The 20,516-nt window shown below is 33.6% G+C and overlaps 2 protein-coding genes across 5 annotated transcripts in view; both read right to left on the reverse strand.

Annotated features, from left to right (window-relative positions):
• Nucleotides 1-8,370: 8,370 nt before the first annotated feature.
• On the reverse strand, nt 8,371-15,948 carry LOC107477805 (zinc finger CCCH domain-containing protein 13). 4 transcript variants are annotated; one of them, XM_052259281.1, is made up of 12 exons: nt 15,855-15,948; nt 15,399-15,686; nt 13,331-13,438; nt 12,176-12,209; nt 11,485-11,626; nt 11,333-11,389; nt 10,741-10,838; nt 10,551-10,622; nt 10,190-10,410; nt 9,813-10,015; nt 9,376-9,576; nt 8,371-8,772 (listed from the first exon to the last, which is right to left on the reverse strand). In XM_052259281.1, the coding sequence occupies exons 2-12, from the start codon at nt 15,523-15,525 to the stop codon at nt 8,704-8,706; spliced, it is 1,332 nt and encodes a 443-aa protein (XP_052115241.1). In that variant the 5' UTR covers nt 15,526-15,686; nt 15,855-15,948; the 3' UTR covers nt 8,371-8,703. The 4 variants fall into 4 exon arrangements, with proteins under 4 accessions (XP_052115241.1, XP_052115243.1, XP_052115242.1 ...); XM_052259283.1 differs by lacking the exon at nt 15,855-15,948 and adding an exon at nt 13,539-14,386 and having other exon boundaries at nt 11,485-11,628; nt 12,177-12,209; nt 15,399-15,547; XM_052259282.1 differs by lacking the exon at nt 15,855-15,948 and having other exon boundaries at nt 11,485-11,628; nt 12,177-12,209; nt 15,399-15,548.
• Nucleotides 15,949-17,570: 1,622 nt separating this feature from the next.
• LOC107477806 (peroxisome biogenesis protein 22) overlaps nt 17,571-20,516 on the reverse strand; it is a 3,347-nt gene continuing 401 nt past the window's right edge. Inside the window, exons 2-8 of the mRNA XM_016097870.3 lie at nt 19,607-19,843; nt 19,471-19,518; nt 18,970-19,026; nt 18,782-18,883; nt 18,537-18,602; nt 18,169-18,270; nt 17,571-18,016 (exon numbers count right to left, since the gene is read on the reverse strand). Of these exons, the coding sequence (XP_015953356.1) occupies nt 17,912-18,016; nt 18,169-18,270; nt 18,537-18,602; nt 18,782-18,883; nt 18,970-19,026; nt 19,471-19,518; nt 19,607-19,843 (717 nt within the window). The 3' untranslated portion in view covers nt 17,571-17,911. The remainder of the gene's footprint in view (nt 18,017-18,168; nt 18,271-18,536; nt 18,603-18,781; nt 18,884-18,969; nt 19,027-19,470; nt 19,519-19,606; nt 19,844-20,516) is intronic.

Consider the following 20,516-nt stretch of genomic DNA (forward strand, 5'->3'; position numbering starts at 1 on the left):
ACGCTGCCAATGGCTCTGCTACTTTAGTTGTCGATCCCGATGCAATTTGGCGCGAGACCACTTCAGCACCATACCAGAACCGTGAATACGAGTTGTGATCATTCTTCGCCAGTAGCTTTCGCACCTCCAGTTGAGGCCGTCGTTAGGTTCTGCCACCAGTTTAGCCGTCGAGCCCGAGGAAGGCATGTATTTGAGGCTGCAGGTGCAGGAGCTCTAATGCAGCCTTCACTAGCAGGCGCATAAGCTGAACGATTATCGGGAAAGGTATCAAGAGATCCTCACATGCGTGAAGGATATGGATGACCTCAGGGTGGAGTGGAGGGAGCAGCTGGAGTGACTTCAGGGGATGAAGGCTCAGATGGAGGTATACCAGTCTCAGATGCACGCCGCTGGCATCATCCTTGCTGGTGGTAGCACCACTGCTGGTGGCAGCACCAGCAGCGGTCCTGCACAGACATCACCACCTTCTACACTGCCTCCTTAGGGCCACGGGACCAACGGCGACGAGGACGGCGACAAGGACTACCTGGATCTGTATTTATTAATGTTTCATTTTATTATTTCATTGTATTTATTTGATGGACTTAACTTTTAATTTATTTGAATATTGTATTATTTATTTTAAATAATAGGTTTTCTTTTTTATGAATTGATCATTAATTGTACCAAAAATAAATTTTAATAGAAAATTAAAATTGATCATTTATTTCATTTTTTTAAAATTGACGTTTACTGTCAGATTTACCGAGAGAATAATTCGACAGTAATAGTGCGGGCAACAATATATTTGGTGCCAACAATACCGTCAAAAAAATTTTTCGATAACCAAATAATTTTTCGAACAGATAATTCTCCACTAAATCTGACGGTAAACATTTATGGGCAAGGTTTATACCATCAGATTTCTTCCGATAGTAAATTCGATAGTAAGTTAATTACAATCGAATTTTTTTTATTTTTTCGATGGTACTCAACGTTTTTCTTCTAGTGTATGACCTTGTCTGAAATGGCTAAGTATAGCACGAGTTCTTCTCCTTCTTCGGGTCGGGTCAAGATTGTGGCTGGCTCAAGAATTGTTTTGAAATCTTGGTAGGCTTGTTCGCATTCTTAAGTCCATTAAAATTGATGTCCCTTCTTGGGGTTTGCAAACAATGGTAGGAATTTCAAATCCGACCCAAACAAGGTTGTCAGCCTGCCATTTAACTATTGGATCTTTTTTAAGCAGGTCGGGCTTTTCATTTCCATGATCACCCTACATTTGTTCGAGTTGGATTCGATGCCTCTTTAAGTGAGCATGAATCCTAGGAGCTTCTCGGCTTCTACTGCAAAGGTGCACTTTGTGGGATTTAATCTCATCTCGTGCTGCCTTATCATGTTAAACACTTTTGTGAGGTCGGACAGTAGACTAGTTTCTTTCTAGTCTTTACAAGCATATCATCTATATAGACCTCCATCAATTTTTTGAGGTGGGTTGAGAACACCTTGTTCAACCCAAAGGGCATTACCACATGGCAATAGTTAGTCCTGGGAGTAATGAAATAGGTATTCTCTTGATTTGACTTATACATTGGAATTTAGTTGTATCACGAATCTGCGTCCATAAAGGACAAGTATTTGTAGCTTGACGCCAAATCTACCAGAGTGTCGATACTGGAAAGTGGATAAGGGTCTTTGGAAAAGTTTTGTTGAAATTAGTGTAGTCAACACGCATCCTCTACTTCTCGTTTTATTTCTTCACGAGTACTATATTAGCAAGCAATAACGGATATTTTATCTCCCTTATAAAATCGGCTTCTAACAGTGTCTGGACTTGTTCTTCTACAACTTCTACTTTTTAAGGACTGAGCTTTTGTCATTTCTGCTGGATAGGTCGTGAGCCCGAGTAAATAGCAAGCTTGTGGCTTATAAGGTCGGGGTCGATCCCGGGCATGTCAAAAGCTTTTCAAGCGAAGAGGTCAGAATTTTTTTGTAGGAGATTAATGAGGTTTTGTTTTAGTTGTTCTTCTAGGTTAGCCCCTACATTGGTTGTTTTTCCGATTTAGTCCCCAATCTGAACCTTCTCTATCTTTCCTTCAGGTTGGGGTCTCAGTTCCTCCCGAATTCGGACACCTCTGAGCTTTATGGTGTTGACCTATTTCCCTTTAATGCACCCTCGTAGGTTCAATATTTCATTGTAGCACCTTCTTGCCAGTTTATGGTCTCTCCTCACAGTGGTATTCTCTCAGGAGTGGAAAAATTCATGCAAAGGTAAAGGGTGGAGACTACTGTAATAAGTCGGTTTAGTGTTGTTCGACCTATCAAGGTGTCGTAAGCCGATGCTACGTCAACTATTATGTAGCATATGCTCAAGGTTTTTTATCTTGAGCCCTTTCCAAAGGTGGTGTGAAGAGAAATAAACTCCGGGAGTCGGATCGGAGTGTCTCCTAGATCAAAGAGGTTATCTGGGTATGCTCTCAAATCTTTTTCCTCCAAGCCCAACTTATCAAAAGCTGGTTTGAACAAGATGTCTACCGAGCTCTCTTGATCTACCAAAGTTCTATGGAGGTTCATATTGGCAAGTATCATTGTGACCACAACATGGTCTTCATGTCCAGGCGCTACCCCTTGGGCATCCTCTTTTGTGAAGTTGATCGTGGGAAGGTCAGGCACCTCAACTTCCTCACCGACCTGGTAGACTTCTTTTAAATGCCTCTTACAAGAGAATTTTGTTACTCTTGCTCCTGCAAATCCTCCAGCAATCATATAAATGTGCCTTTCAGGAGTTTGTGGTGGTCAATCTCAGCGAACCCTATCTTATTCATCTCTTTTATTCTTTCCCTGATCATCTGACGTGTCTGCTAAATACTTGTCCAACCGAACTTTCCTAGCCAATTTCTCAATCACATTTTTTAAGTCATAGCAACCATTAGTTGAATGGCCATAAATTTTGTGGTATTCGCAGTATCTTAACTGACTTCCACCTTTTTTATTTTTGATCAGTCCGGGAGCTGGAATCTTCTCCGTGTGATAGATTCCTCTGTAGACGTCAACAAGGGATACTCGTAACAGAGTGTAGTTGTGATACATTCGAATTTTGTCCGAGCTGTATTCTTCTTTTTTCTTTGGTTCTTTCTCTTTGTCTCAGGCTGGATATGGGTTGTGTTCTCTTGGAGCAGGCTCTCTCAACCGAGCAGTTTCTTTCATATTAATGTACGTTTCGGCTCGCTTTTTCACCTCGTACAAAAAGGTCAGGTGCTTCTTTGATATGGATCGGGAGAAGGGTGCCTCTCTGAGACCGTTGACTAGTCCCATGATGATTGCTTCGATAGGTAGGTTCTGAATCTCCAAACATGCTATATTGAATCTTTCCATATAAACCCGTAGATATTCCTAGACTTCTTACTTTACTTTGAAAAGGTATGGCGCGTGTTTGACCCTATCCTTTTGGAAAAATCGGATAAGGAAGCTTCTTGCCAAATCGTTGAAGCACGTGACCGATCTAGGTTGTAAACTATCAAACCATTTCACAGCCGCCTTGGTTAACGTAGTCGGGAAGACTTTTTACAGCGAGTTGCGTCTGATGCGTCTGCCAAGTACATGCGACTATTGAAATTGCTCAGATGATGCCTCAGATCGGTGGTTCCATCATAATTATCCATGTCTAGGCTCTTAAAGTTTGTAGGAACGTTAGCCCGTATGATGTCTTCTATGAATGGATTTTCACCTGTTAGAGGCGTTTCTTCTCGATCAGTGCAGGCTCTCCTGCTCTTAAAGTCGGACTCCAGTTTTAAGAGTTTTTCTTCTAGCTCCCTTCGTCGTCAAACTTCCCTTCTCAGGGCTCTTTCAGATTCTTGCCGTTGCTCTAGCTCTTGCTTGAGTTGTTTTAGCTGATCTTGATGTTCGTAGACAAGTCCCATGATCTCCGTGGAATCCCTTGGCCCGAATCCTTCAGGTCGGTGTACTTCTGAGCTTATCCTGTCTCCTTCTGGATTTGATGGTTGTGCATCTCTGGCTATACCTTTCCCTCTATCAGTTCAAGGAAGTATGACTAATGCCCACTCGTCGTTGTGTTGATCTTCTTCTCGGGCTTCCGAATCAGAAGTTGTGTGTCCATCTTCTGATATGTCATCCGCCATCATGCGGTCTTGATTTTTAGATCCCCGGCAATGGCGCGAATGTTCCGAGGGCTACCTGAAACTGGGTTGCTTTAGGCTTGAATGTGAGGTCCAAATGCCTTTGGGTGATTTGTCCGATGTCTTCTCCAACGAGGATGAATCCATCTGAGTTGTTTATGAGTAGAGGTGGGAGTGGTACCTGCAAGGGACTCCGATGCTTAAGTTAGCAAGGGTTTAGCAAGTCTTTAGTAGATTGGGTTCGAAAAATACCTGAGGGTGTCAGGATATTTATAAGTGTAAATATAGAGTCAATAACCACCTTTTGAGTAGTCTCACCTTTGATGATGGGTTTGTTACTCCTTTTTGTTAAGGAGGTTTTTAAGATCTCTTTTCTAGATGAATATGAGAGATAGTAGGAGTTGGTTACTTATTTAAATAAGTAGAACTACGCTTATGTCGTTATAACCGACCTCTATGATTTCAGGTAAGTGTCGATTTGTATAATGTATGTATATTAAACTTTATTCATCTTGGGTCTGACTAGGTAATGAGCCAGAATATAAACAATAATAATAATTATAATATAACAATATAATAATAACAATAGCTCTAAATAATAATAATAATAATAATAATAATAATATACACTACAAAAAATAATATATTTTTTGACGCCAAAAATTGACGGTCACCATTTTTATCACTTTTTAATAATATTATTGACAATCAAGGTGTCGCTTTTATTAAATATGTAAAAATTTGAAACTAATATTATCAACATACTAAGTGTCGATTTTATTGAAATATTATTGACAGCCCCGCAAGCCGTTTATTTTAATAAATTTTAAAAAAATCGACACATTTAAAAGCGATCACTTTCAGTGTCGATTTTGTCACTAATTTTTAATATTATTGACAGTATTACTGTCAATTTGGCCATCAATTTTAACGGTATTTTTTATAGTGTTAATAATAAAAACATATTGTAATAATAAATAATAACATAACAATAATCACCGGGTAATACCACAACAACAATAATAATAATCATAACTAACACAAACATTATATAGTAAAAATTTACCAATAACTCTAATAACAACACAAATAAATCAAATTATTTATAATTAAAATAAAAAATATACATACCGATTGAAGATTCTTTCAATATTCAATAATATGTTCTTGAACTAATGTAAAATTAAGAACCTTTCTTTTCACTGATTTTACTCCTCACACAAGCTTTTTCCTTCTTCCTTCTCTTGAAGATCACTTCTCTTTCACTCAAAACTCAGGAACACTTTTTTCTCTTTCTTCACACAAAAGGCAAATGGTTGGGCAAAGTATATAAAAACCTCTCTCAGTACATGTGTCGAACATGCAAGCATATTTCCTGCAAAATACACTTTGTACTATACTCTACCACTTGCAAAACGCAAGTTGCGTTTGGCGTCTTCCAAGATAAAAAAAGATCAAAATTGTAGGTGTGTCTGCATCCAAAAGACACGTTTTGAAATGTGGTCTCTTTTTTGCAGCAATCATTTTACTTTTTTTTTTCTGACAAACGTGACTTACGTTTTACAGCACAGTCAAGTTATAGGTCTACATCTCTACATAACACACCATGCACTAATATACCTATATTACACCTAGGGGTGACAAACAAGCCAAAACTCACCGCTCGACCCGTGTAACTCGCCCAAAAAGGTGGATCGGGCTTGAAATTTAAAACCGCCATCATTAAAAAATCCGCCTAACCCACACCGCCTAATCCGCGGCTTTTGATGGGTTTCGATGGACAGGGCGGGCCTATAGGTTTTTTTTGTAATTAAAGATATTATAATTTGGATTATATTCTATATTTGGTTGATTAGAGACTTAAAAATGTTTAATTATGTTTTGGACAATGTTTGTTTTAATATTTTATTTTTTACAATTTTGGTTTTATTTTTTGTTTCAAAAACTTATTTGATGATTATGTTTAATTGTTTATTATATATTCAGAATTATAAAGACTTTAACATTTTTGAATTTAGAAATGATAGTTTTTTATGTTTTTAAAAATTATAAATTTATTGAAATAGTTGTAAAATTATATATATTTTTTAATATTTAATGATTTATTAATAAAAAATTAATTAAAAAAAAAGAATTAACAAATTTAGCCCTCCATTAAATGGGATAAGAAAGGAATTTAGGATTATTTTATTAGACGGAATGAGACAGACCAATCCGCTAAATAACGAGCTTTTGACAAATTAGACAGGACAAATTTATCCATTTGCCACCACTTTTTACTCTATTTTTAAATTAATTTCTGACGTTCTCCATCAACGTCTAGCAAGACAAAATATACTTCTACCTCAAATGTTCACTCCTCTTGAGGTATAAATCAAACAGAATATATATATTACCAGCTAGTACTAATTTTCTTTTCTTAATAGCAAACGCGCAATTTTTTCGGTGTAAATTTGTGCAAATTTGCATGTAGCCATCATAAGACAAAAAATACCGATTTGTTAATAAAAATACTATTTACACGTTAAAATCAACTACCGTATAATTTAACTAATTTTTAATATATATATTTTAAATTTTAATTTATATATTTTTTGATAAATAATTTTAATGTACAGCTAACATAATATTTTTTAATGTCATCAGCTTCAACTGCATGACCATAAATAAAAAAATAAGAAAAAAAAACCTTGAATTAGTGTGGAACAATAAAAAAAAGGGAAAATTATTGTAAAGGACCGTTAGGAAGATTTAAATATTAAAAAGGACCTTTGATATTAAAATTATTAAGAAGGACTAAATCTTTTTATAATATTTAAGAAGAAGAACTAAATCTTTCTATAAAGAGACAAATATATCTTTAATTATTTTTTATTTATTTTTTATAATTTTTATATTAACAATTTTTTTCCAAAATTTTAGTAATTTTTATTATTTATTTATGTATTTTTTTACTTTTCTGATTTTTTAGCTTTATTTTTCTTGTTGGGTAAAGATCACAAAATAAAAAAAATAAATAAAAATTATTAAAATTTTAAGAAAAATAAAATTTATCAACATAAAGATTATAATTTTTAGAGACCCTGCATTTTATATTTTCTTTGGGACATAGCATTCATGTTAATTTTTTTTAAGAGGTCTCCCATATTCAATTAAGAGGTCACGGATTCGAGTCTTATATCTTTGGAAAAAAAAAGGCAGTCATGTTAATTTAGCCATTAAATTATAATAATAAAACATGATATAAATTCAAAGGTAATTTACGTTAATAAATAGAGATTAAAGTTATACAGATGTCCTACATAAAATTATTTGATTACACATCTGTTTTAAATATATCTATATAAATTAAATTAGATAAATTTAATTATTAATAAGATAAAATATCTAAATAAATCGAATTAGACCATTTCAATTTATTAAAACAAGTGAAAAATTATATCTGCACTAAATTCTTTAATAAATCTAATCAATCCAATTTAATTTATTATTATAGAAAATACACGATAAATTGAATCAATTCATAAACTCAATTTACTATAATACATAACACGAAATAAGTATTATTGTGTAAGTATCTGAAGAATAATTATTAATTTAAAATTTTAGATGACCAATTTTAGAAAATAATATTTAGTAAAACTGTTATTAAAATTTTATTTTTATTATTATTTTATTAATTTTTATTATTTAAGGAAAAATTATAAAAAATAAATAAAAAATAATTAAAGATATATTTGTCTCTTTATAAAAAAATTTGGTTCTTTTTCTTAAATATTATAAAAAGATTTAATCATTTTTAATAATTTTAATATTAAAGTTCCTTTTTAATAATTAAATCTTCCTAACGGTCTTTTACACTAATTTTTCCTAAAAAAAAAATCTTGTCAGGATTAAATTCTTTCAAAACGAAAAAAATTGACAAAATAAAAACTAAAGATCTAATACATCATTAAATCAAATTCGAAATAGTAAAATTCAGGTGTAAACTAAAAAATCAATGATATTAAACTCTCCAGGTAGCTGGTAGAGCATCATTTTCCCAACATCTTTTATATGCAGAGGGAGCGAATCTTCTCGTTTAATTTTCCCAATCTACATAAAATTTGTTATGAATATCATATTTCTTGTCTAGATTCCACCTTTTACTACAGTAGTAAGAATTTTCACACATATGAAAGCCGTGTGAATTTAAATAACATCTATTTAACTACATAAACCGTAAAAGCCAGAAAATGTAGAAAATTGCATGTTATGGTTGATAATATAAACCCATTCCAATAATTGAAGCTGAACCACCGAAAATCCGAGTCATGAAGACTATTATACAAGTGTTCTGTATAAATCACATCACTAATAAGTGCTACAGTATATAGACATTCATCTACGCTTCAAGCACATCATCATAGGAAAGCACATCCACCGTTATAAAACTTTACAACCCCATGAAGACAAAGTACTAACGTCATGTGTTTCTTCCACCGTTTTACATCCTAACGTATTCCAAAATGCTCTATTCAAGATATTTGGTCGCTTTCAAAATCTACTTTTACATCACCAGAGGTTAGAAATTGTTACTCCATAATGTTAATCAGACAATATCCACATTTCCCCCTTCATCAAGACCATCCACGTCCACATTCTCGTCGTCCCCCTCGTACTGCACGAGATTGAAATGGTCTTTAAGTCTTTAACAACAAATGTCTGATTTTCAATGCACTTAACAATATATTTATGGTCATAGAAGAGTGTAAATTGCACTATACACCCTAAACTTTTGTGATGCAGAATTTGGAAAATTTGAATACATGAAAATTGGATAACGCATAAACTTCATAATTTGAGTGTATAAGGCATAATAAAAGGCTGCCCGAAATTTCATGCATTAAAGACCTGTTTTCATTTGCATTTTGCAATGATGGCAGAAATGATTTTTATATATTGAATGTTAAAACATGTTTGACTGATACATACGCAGGTCACAAAACCTTTACAGTAATCCTGTAATTATTTGCTTGATAAAAGGGGTTTTGTTTGCAAGTGTTAAGTTTATTGGAGACAATTGAATTTTCTAAACTCGGGTATAATTTATATAAGTTCATAGTTGATGTGCGTAGACAGCAATTACATTAGCATAATGAAACCACATTTTGTCAAAACAAAAATGCAGTATCTATAGAAGCAGTATCTATAGAACAAAAGATCAAAAGTAATTAAATTAATCTGATAAGATTTAAAAAGAAATATCTGAGGAATAACTAACCTGCGAATAATTGGTATGGGGAATCAACGCTGGGGGAAGCATAAGGGGTACGCCCTTCACCTCTAATGCCACTTCATTGTCATTTTCTGTATGTGCAGTTTCGTTGAGGTCAATTCTATCATCAAATACAATCTCAACTTCCTCGTCAAACACATGAGCTGCCATGCTTGTTGACGGCATTTCATTCCTAAATTCCTTCAACTTCACATTGATAGAGAAGAATAGACAAAGGTCAGCTTGAATGACAAAAGTCCACTTTGCAAAATATTAATTACACCATGCAGGGTATAGACAATAGAGCAGCTTAATATGTGAATTAATTTGAAAAATGGTAACATGAGGTTCACAGACAACCCAGGAAGAATTATAACACCACAAAAGCATAGAGTGCCCACATAGATAGTGGCATAGCCACCAATAACTAATTGAATTTGTACCTTCTCTGAAGAAAGGTTGTCAGAAGAATTCAGCTTTCCTCTCTTCTGCTTGCTTTCAATATCTAAAGGCCTAGCATCTTCAGTTCCATCGTTTGGAGTTTCAAGGCCTACATTATCCTTGTCATTCAATTGAGCAGGCAAATTCCAACGAGATCGCTTCCTGTTTCTTCTTGTTTCAACCGAATTCCCAACTTTTGATCTATCTGTATGCACGTAACAAGAATTCAGCTCAGTATACAAAATAGAGAGGCAAGTGCAATAACCGTGAGTAATTACCAGAACAAAAGCAACAAAGAAGTCACAGCTCACAACAATTGTTACCATTTTTTTCAATGTAAACAGAACTGTTTCTACACTGTATTTTCCAAAACTACTACCTTGTTTTAACTCTTCCAATACATCCTGCTCAGCATGCACATGCAGCTTTTTTCCATGGGGAGATGCATCATTCTGCTCGGCATTATGTTTGGGGATTGGAGGATGACTATTATTCTCACCATTGCTTACAATATCAATGCTTAGATCTTCTTCCTCAGCACCAATTCTAGCAATATCCGAGACAAGCTGATCACCAAGCTTTTGAAGTCGGACTTGTGATCTACATTAAACAACCATGTTGAACACAAAAATCGTCCCCCAATTAAAATAGAAAAACATAAATAAATAATCAATTCAAGAAAAAAGCATAGAGAGACATCAAACTATGAAAACAAACAGAAACGATATTATGTAACTTACCTCTTCAGTTCTTCTTGTAGCTGCGAGTTATGATTGTACACTCTGATAAACTTCCTTATTCCTGAATTGATTCTGAATTTTCCATTGAACAAAGGAAAAATGCCAGGAAAAGGAACATTGTTGGCAATAAATGATTAATGCAAAGGGGTTATTAATTAAAAAACATGTACATCTAGGAAAGATGCAGTACCTTTTACACTCCTCATTCTCTTTAACTAACTGAGCTTCAAGTTCCTGAATTCTAGAATTAAGGCTATCCACTTCTTGAGCACTCTCATCCAGGTAAACCTTTTTATATTCATACATTGAAAGTCAAAAAGGTATTGAATCGAATTTTCTCCCAACTCCAATAGGACCATTAGTAATTTAGTATCCATCAACTGAAAAGACGATGGATTTTCTTTTCCTATTTTTATATTAAGGAAATGAATTTGAAGGTGAATTCCATAAATATTCTCATGAAACAAACACCTCAGCGTCAGAAGCAGAGACACCTTGCCATAGCAGAATTCTAAAATGCACAAGTCCACATCATAAGAGCTAAGACCTAGCCACTGCCCCCAAAAGACTATAAGCATCATTAGCCCCAACCAATCTAGGAAGAAACTTCAATAAAACCACTTCTGAGAAATAATTTCAAATAGCACAAACTTACAAAACAATTAGAAGTATGCATGATAGTTGAGACAGCCAACCTACCAAGTGTTTAGATAACAAAGACAAAACATATAGAGAAGCCTGAGAATTGAAAGTAAAATGCAACTAAGAGATATGAATCTAACCGATAGTTGGAATTTTCGGTCCTCAAAAGTCCTGATATCCAACTGTACTTTCTTTAACTGCACACAGTTCCAAGAATTAATAACGTAAACAAGTTTTCACAGAACGCATAAGATGATTTTGAAAATGAATTTCTGAAAGAAAAATTAAAAACCTGCTCCTCAAGTGTATTTCTAGAACAAGAAGAAACGAATTTTCCTTCTTTAACCGGATCTTGAATTCTATCTGAGACTTTCAAGCTTGCAGAAATATCACTTTGGCCAGTAATGCCCTGTTTTCTCCAATGTCTTCTGTCACTGCGATGGAAATAACAGATATTTAGACAAATAGATTGATCAGAATCCGAAATAAAACGAAATGATGAATGAACAAATTGAAGATTGGCCCTGAGAGAGGCATATTCCAGTCATTAAGTTTAATATTTGAAGTTCCCTCATGTATCATATGCTGAACATGGTTAAGCCTGTAACTCTAATTATTAAACAACACTTTCTGAGCAACTGAGAGAACATGGACAGTTCACATTGCCAATTTAAGTCTACTTAGCATGCATGCTGCTTCTAAATTTTTTCATCTCTTATGAATCACAATGATGCATTGATTATCACCCAATAGTTTGGCAATCTCCACTCCCTTCAATGGTTGCCTCTCCCAAATCAATGTCAAATTGCAAATCTTTTCTTTTCAAAGAGAATAATAATTTCCTGTTTCTCTCAAATATGGCATATTTTAATTTAATACACATTCACATTTCAACAACGAACAAATAGTAGACAACAATGCTAAGTTGCTAAAAGCAGGAAGGCAGTAAGTCATACTATCAATAGTGATTCATGTTAAATTACCTTTTTTTCTCCATGGATCTTGACGGACTGTGTTCTGCAATTTTCAATTCAAGGAAGATTAGGAAACAGGAAAAGGAGAAAATCATTAAGTAAACAACACATGCATTTGCATGTATAAGAACAAATGCACTCGTATAAATGATGTGCCTCAAACTACACACATTAAAAGATTGAAGCAAATGCACCTATAAAAAAGTTGTCTCAAACCATAGGTATTAAGAAACAAAATAAACACACCCACAAACAAAAACTGTGCCTCAAATCATAGATATTAGTTGCGCTGCAATAGTGCGTGATAACAGAATATCGTTTTTTGCAGTTGCGGCAGTAAAAGCGTAGTGGACTTTATTTGGTTTGTTGTTGGAGATCCTATTTTGCCCCATATTTCTTACCAATATTGACATAATGAGAGAGCATTTAAATAATTTCCATTTCCTCTTTTCTTTTTAATTGTTCTAAAGGAATACCTTAGGGTTTCTTTTTTTTTGTGAACTGGATCCTTTCTCCTCACTCTCATTTGGCTCTCTCTTCCTTCTGGCGGCACTACATCAAGCAGCGCTCACATCTGACAAACAAGAACAACACCAAACCACCATCAGGTTCTTCCTTTTTTCTTCTATTTCCCTCTTTGATTCTCTTGCCCTCTGTCTGTTTTATTTAAATATTTTCCATCTCCATCTCTCAATGTCCTATACTTTTTCTTCCTTTTAACCTCTACTCTATAGGTTATTGTGGCTGCTGCTCCCATCGCTTTCTGGTTTATGTTTTAACCATTGAGGGTTTTTTAGTTTTAGACTATGGAAGGGTTGATGATACTTCATTATTGATACTGAATGAGTTTTATTGCCCATGACTTTTTTTTTAACATTTATATATGTCATTTGTCATAAGGACGACATGACACTACCTGTAGTTTTTCAAATAACAGCCATCTGAAATTGACAACCATGCCTCAAACAATACCTTGCTTAAGATCTAGTTTCGAGATTTTAGAAAGATCAATCTTGCAATGTAAGAAAAAGGTAAAATTTATAAATGGAAATAAAAACCATTTATTGAGTGTTACTAAAGCTGCAGTAACACCAGAACAGAACTACATTAAGAATTAATAAAGAAAACAATGAAAGTAAACAAAGATATGAAGATGCATCTGACCATGAATGGCCTGGTGTCCTCTACCATCTCGAGTTGGTGAGTGTCTTCGAGGTGATAAATACCTTCTGTCTAGTGTATCCCTCAAGTCATTGGCTAAGTCTTTCCTACCTGCAATAAGACAAGAAATTCCATTGCTACAGACCAAAATCAAAAGCAATGGATGCAAACAAAATAAAAATACAAAAAACAATAACAAGACCACACTTACCATTAACTGGAATAATAAGAGAAACTGAGAAACATAATAATGAATAGTAATAGAGCTTCCCTGGTGAGAGCAAAAAGGGAACAGAAACTAGCACCCCTCATACTATGACAGATATGGTAAAACCCATGTACGTAGTTTTAGCTTTGGAGTGTAATCAAGGTAACAATGGGTTAAAGAACAGTTCAGATCCTCATCTTGATAAGCAGTAACATATGAATTTAATGATTTCAATCTCAAATGCAGAGATATATCCAAGATGCTTAGTAAACCAAAAAAACAATCCACATTCTATCAGACTTGATTTCTCCGGACATCATTTCTGTTAATGGCTCCACTTTGCCATTGCCCAAGTAGCCACAGTAAATACAGAAATATCAGTCAAAATGAACAACATAAGCTCCATGCATTCTGGCAGTAGAATTTGGGCATAAAATAATTGGGAAATTTGCTGACCTTGCTTCTGATCAAGATATAATGCAAGCAGACATATCCACATGAGCATAATCATGATCCTTCACGAAACACAGTAGTTCCACATATTCATGTAATGACGCATAAAAATGGTTGACAAGAAAATGCTATGCCAAGAATAGTTTCAACCAGAAGCATCCATCCTGAAGAACCACTCATCTAAAATGAAATGCCCATACTGCTGGAAATGCAACAGTTTCAACAAGGTAATGTGATGATGTCCTATCCTTGACAAACTAATTTGACATTATTCTCATATGCTACTTGTTATTGCATATCTAAGCTTCTGGCTCTGCTGACACAGAATCAAAGTACATCAGGTCCAGTATGTCAGATATGTATTGAGATCCTCACTCCTTTAAGAATATGGAATCCAGCTAAACAAATTGAAGAATAGTGTGTCAAAAAACAAGGCAGCGAATAGGGCTATGATTAAATATTTGACTGGAAATACTGTGAGAGCAACAGTGGCACCAATAGCCACATTAGAGTGAAAAGAAGCCGTATGGAAAAAGATTGATCGAAGATATACCGCCTCCGCAAAGTGCATGACTATAGACATTTGGGTAAGTTGGTATTACCACTTTCATGTGAAGGTGCAAATTAACTAGTTGAAAACGCACTACGTATTTGAAAATAAAAAAGAGAAAGAAGTTGGAACGATAACAAATTAAGAAAAGCAGTGGTTGTGATGATACACTAGCAACTATAGGCTGCGCCAATATACAATCAAGAATACAGTAACCAAGAAGAATGATGGATTTGACCATTTCAAAAAATAATATTCTCAATTTTTTTATGGCATAGGCAAGATAAATGGCAACAAAACAACATTTAATGATTAACCAATGCGATCACGGTCCTCTTATCCATTGTTTCTTTATTGAATTTCAATAAGAATCAGTCCAGCACACAGATCCTCAAACTGCTCAGGTTCACTTTATTTGTATGTGCATAAATTCAAATAATATGCCCATCTAAAATACTTTAAACTACCTAACAGCTAACTGCATTGAGCATAAAAACCCTCGTGCTGCAGCTCCTTTCTGTTCATACATGACTTTCCTAGTCTGATAAATTTCTACTCAAATAAAAAACAAGCAGAGTCACAGTATAAAGAAGCTTCATCCTTCGTCCAAGGAGCTACAGCATACATTATTTGACAAATACTGAGAAACAAAACGAACTGAAATCAATCAGCTACACATTTACTTCTTCAAGAAACTTATACCAAAACATTATTCTCGACAAACAAAAGGAACCTAACCTAACCCAATCAGTTATTAACATGTGAAAGGCAATTTCAGCCAAATAAATTCAAGTAATACTATCAAAGTGTCCCACACAAAAATAAAAATAAACAAGCAATTCAAAGATTAAAAGTTTTACCATTATAAGTGGCAGAGAACCTTCGCAACTCAGCATTACCATGCGCAAAGTTGCAATTATGACGCGTGCAGCGTCCTCTCTGATAAGGAACACATAACCTTGTCTTGAATTGCTTTCGTTCAACCATCTTCCTCTTCAGCTCTAATCAGACCCCACGAAAAAAGAACCAAAAAGAAAAAGAGTTGTGTTGTGCCAAAAGATGCGATTACAACAATCAATATCAGTGTTTTAGTTCCCGCGCGAACAAGTAACCCTAAATTCCAAATTTCCCAAACACAATGCCTCTTGCTGTGAAAATGCCACAAAACGAATAATATCAACGAGAAAAACAAGAATCCGTTAAAAGAAATTGAAGCAAACAACAAATACTGTATTAAGGAAAAGGGAACGGTGTTTTCTTGTTGAGCAGAAATCGATGAGGAGAATGAAAAGACAAACTCGGCAAGAAAGTGGTACCTTGGTTGAAATTTGAAACTGAAAGAGGAATGTGAAGTCACAAGTCACAACAGAGAAGGAGTGACACTGAAAGTGTAGAATGGTTTTGTTTTTGTTTTTCAGAAGACTTGACTTTTGGTGTTGGCTGGGTTGTTTAGTTCCCGCGTGACCCGATGGTATTTTTAAAATTTTGGAGACAGAATAATATATTCTTAGCTTTATGCCATTAAAATTTTAAAAGACACCATAAAATTAAGGCATATTATTCTACTTCCAAAATTTTAAAAAATATTATAAAATTTAATAACTGAGTATTACATCAAAATTTTTTAATAACTAAAAAAAATTAACACTTATCAAAGTGTAGGCCAATATTTTCTAAAGTATAAATTAGTTATTGACCTTCAGAAATGTGCCAAACTATTTATTTTTTTTAAAGATTAGCTAAAGACACATGATAAAATTAGTAATAATAAAATTTTAATTTTTTAATAAATAAAATTTTTTTATCTTTTATATATTTTTTTAAATGATAATTTTAATATTCATCCTAATAAATATAGCCAATTACGTTTTTTCGTATAAGCATTGGTGTTCAATCTTAGGTTTGGTTCAAGTTTGAAAGAAAAATAAATTGCTTAATAAATTGCTTAAAACTATAAATTTAACTTTGATTTTATTTAGATTGATGTTGTTAGGAATATTATATGCAGTGATACAATTTAACTTTTAATTTCATTACATTAGATCAACTATTGGTATTTTAATAAAATTACATAAGCATAAATCTAATTATGTTATAGGAATATTTAAAAGGGATTAATTTAAAAAAATTCAACCATACTATAAAAACACCAAAATCAATCATTAAATAATTTATTTATTCTGCTATCATAAGTTTGATTATTTTAATAATTAATTATTTTATTCTTAAAAAGTGTAAAATAACATATATAAATATAAAGAAATATATGATATTAGATTTTTGTGTTCATGAATTATTTATAAATAAAATTAAAGGTTTCAAAAAGAATATAATTTTGTTTATAAAAAACTTTTATTCTAAGCAAACAACATATTTAAAAAAAATTGAAAAAATATTTTAGTGAATTGTCTATTAAAAAAGTATTTGTTATATTTTTTATCCAAACACAATTGCTTTTTCTAATAAAAAATTTTAAAAACAAATTTAGAAAAAGAAATTGATCCTTGAAAAACTACCCCTAGATCAATTCGATTTTCGAAAAATCAGAAATTTCAAATTAACCTGTAAAACAAAACATGCAACCATAAAATCATATTTGTCCATTAAAAGACCAAATTGCTTGGTATCAAACAATTAATATATCCGCTAACCTATCAATACGACAATGCCATATCAAGAAGATTGGTGAACATCATCAGGAAAATTCCATGGCAACAAGTATTTTTGTTCTTCAATAACCAAACAGCTTGTTTCATAGAACTTTTCTCCTTGAAAAGACTAACCACATTTTATCCCCAAACCAAACATTACCTAAGAGAGAAAAGATATCTACAACTCCAACCAACTTCATATTAGAAGTAACTAAATGTTAAATATACTCACTCTCTCTCTCTCTTTATCAAATTATGTCTAGATACATAAGTTGGACCATCTCAATTCTCAAAAAAGTATTGCCATGCCTACAACATGAAAGAGAAGCAAATACAATAAGAACAAAAGTTCGGTAACAACAAAATGTTAGAGGATGGTCATTAACAATTGTCCCTGGTGGCATATCATTTAACTATGATCAGATACAAAAATCTTTAAGAAAACTTGCCCCTTGACAGTTAAAAGACCTAAGAGCATGGGCTGTGATCCATTTCAATGCACAATTTCAAACCAAATTTGCAAAAAAGAAAAAAGTATAAAGAAAGAAATTTCTTCCTTATATCATTATACAGGGATACACAAACAAACTAATCTTGAAAATCTAACCTAGTTCTCAAATATCTAACAAACAGGAAAAATGTATGGCAACGGAGATGCAAACACAAACAAACTAATCTGTTTTTTTTTAATGAATTATATCTCATTTTTAGTTGTTTGAATTTCATATGGATCCAAAGAAATGTTCCAAGGACGGAGCACAGAACACATTAGCAGCAGCTCGTTCTGGTCTAAAGGGAGCGACATGAAGTTGATACTTGATGAATCTCTGCAAACATCACAAGGTGTTAATCATTAGATGATATGAATTAGGATGGTATTTTAGGCCCAGAAACAAATAATATGGTGGCATAACAGCTATCTTGCAACAGCACGAACTCAATTATTGCTTAATATAGTTGAGATTAAACAGTAACATACTGCTAGCTGAGAAATGATTTCGGGATTTGAGTCAACATGCCAATCTGGTTCCAATTGTCGAACAAACGATGACCGTCCATTCTCTGTGCTACAGAAGAGGACCTGATTACAGGTACCAGAGATTAAAAAATGGTTATTGAGAAGCATAAAAAAAAAAAAAAAAAACAAAGAAAAATTTCAATCACACCACTCATTATCAAAATTAAGAACTACTACAAGGATCAAACAACCATATAATAATTTACCATAGATCTTGTCTGAATTTAAACCTTTAAACTTTAATCTACTCTCCTCAGGTATTACGAGATCTCTACCTCTAACTACAACAGTACCTTTCATTTAAACTTTACAATGCAACATTTATATACCTTGTCTTTGACTAAACCACCTGAAGTAAATATCCCAGCATCTTCTAATGCAGCAAGAACTCTCTTCTGCAGAAATAATTACACCAAAAGAAGAGAAGTATATTAAGTTTTGATGATCTGAAACATAACAGCTGAGCAATAGTATAAACTGCATCTAATGTGAACAGTTGATAATCAATTGCATTAAGCTCATCGGAATCAGACAAGAAACATGGACACCAAATATAGACTGATAAATGACATACCTCACTTTCATCGTCCAAGACTCTTTCCATGAGATATAAATCACAAAATTTTGTTATTTCCAACAATACTTCCAGCACAGAGGACTTCACAGTTGCTTGTTTCTGTCAAGAACAGAATGAACCACACTGATATCTTGGTTCACATTAATGTCTTAGACAAAAGTATAAAAAAGGAACAATCTCACCACCTGAAGCTCCTCTGGACTAGTTTCCTCTAGGATCACTTCAAGAAGACGACAAGTAACCTGCATAGAACCCAAAATATAGCATAACATTCAGCATTACAAAACACGGAAAAATGACAAAAGCAATGTCTAAAGTTTAACAAATCCAGTAATTCTAAATTTGCATCATTTCATCATGTACCTATGTTGCTCAAAGTCAATTGGGAAACAAGTCTTATTTGTGTTTACAACCGGAAAATAAATAAATAAATACATAAAAATGACAGAGAGACTAATAGCATCTATCAACATACATCGTTAGTAATTAAAAGCATTGATAATGCAAAAACACTCCTCCCAACAGATTACTATGATCAATAATTCTATTTTGTGTTTCTTCCCAGAAAAAGTATGTTCAGGAAATTTCTAACCTTTGAAGTTATTTATCACATAACTTAGGGATCACAAAAAGCAATTTTAGTGAAAAATTATATATAAACCTAAAATCAGGGTACATTTAATTACCTTTCTTCCTTCACTCAACCTCTGCCTCACAATCTGGCCCAACGATGGCTGGAAAAAATGGCAGAAAAAGTAAGCTAAGAATAGTGAACCAACTATACATGAAGCAACCAAACTCAAACAAGGCAAAGACATTTACTTTGACTGGCTGAAAGAACTCATCAACAACATTTTGTGCCCTTGAATCCTCTGATGTTGAACAAACCCCAGAAGGAACCACCACAGCATTTGAATGTGCACTGACTCCAGGTGTGCTGGAAGAAGCAACTTGTCGTTTTTGTTGCCTGCGTTGAGACACAGAAGGTGATCTCAACAGCCTCCAGGTGAAAAAAATTGCAACAGCAAGGCCCGCAACAGCACCAATAGAGTGTGTATCCTAACACCAAGTTGAGCAAAATGAGAATCCAATAGGTTTGCACAAAGATAGTAATTTTTCTCTATATTACACTACCAGTCAAGGCAACAATGAGAGGTTCACTAAACCAGTAGGAGGTGATAAGTTCTACATACACTGCTATTCCATAGCGCATATTACAACGCCAACCGAGTAAGTTGCTATAAGAAATTAATAAAACACTGCATCAATGTAAGAAACATAATCCAACTAAGAAATACACACTCATTGTAGACACAAAGGAACAGACTCAAGTCCTACATTGTCATTGTTCGCTAAAGTCATAGCCATGAATTGAAAAACCAGTTACTTCAACTACAATTACTCAGAAAAAAGGTAGCCCAAGCAAATAAGCAATTCAAATTCAGCACTATAATATTTACTATTATCAATGTCAAACAAGCTACAAAAATTTCATATTTTTCATACAGACAAGAAACACATGAATGAAAACTGTAACCCTAAGACTGTATTTAAGTGCCCATAATGACATTCCTGTTTCGCAATCCTAGTCCCTCCAAAACTTTCAACTGAAATAACCGAATTTTTAAAAAAAAAATCAACAATTAAAAAAAAATTAAACAGAGAAACTTAAAAGCTCTCTATTTGAGCTAAGAATTGTACCATCCCCAATCATTACAGAAGAAAAGCTCGA

The sequence above is a fragment of the Arachis duranensis genome, chromosome 3 (genome assembly GCF_000817695.3).
Source record: "Arachis duranensis cultivar V14167 chromosome 3, aradu.V14167.gnm2.J7QH, whole genome shotgun sequence".
NCBI classification, from domain to species: Eukaryota; Viridiplantae; Streptophyta; class Magnoliopsida; order Fabales; family Fabaceae; genus Arachis; species Arachis duranensis.

Excerpts from the sequence above, each read along its gene's own strand:
- LOC107477805 (XM_052259281.1), bottom strand. The coding sequence starts at position 15,525 with ATGGTTGAACGAAAGCAATTCAAGACAAGGTTATGTGTTCCTTATCAG. Across the intron at positions 10,839-11,332 it reads ACCGAAAATTCCAACTATCG|GTTTACCTGGATGAGAGTGC; the intron begins GTTAGATTCATA and ends GAATATAAAAAG. Across the intron at positions 8,773-9,375 it reads CCCATACCAATTATTCGCAG|TACGAGGGGGACGACGAGAA; the intron begins GTTAGTTATTCC and ends AATCTCGTGCAG.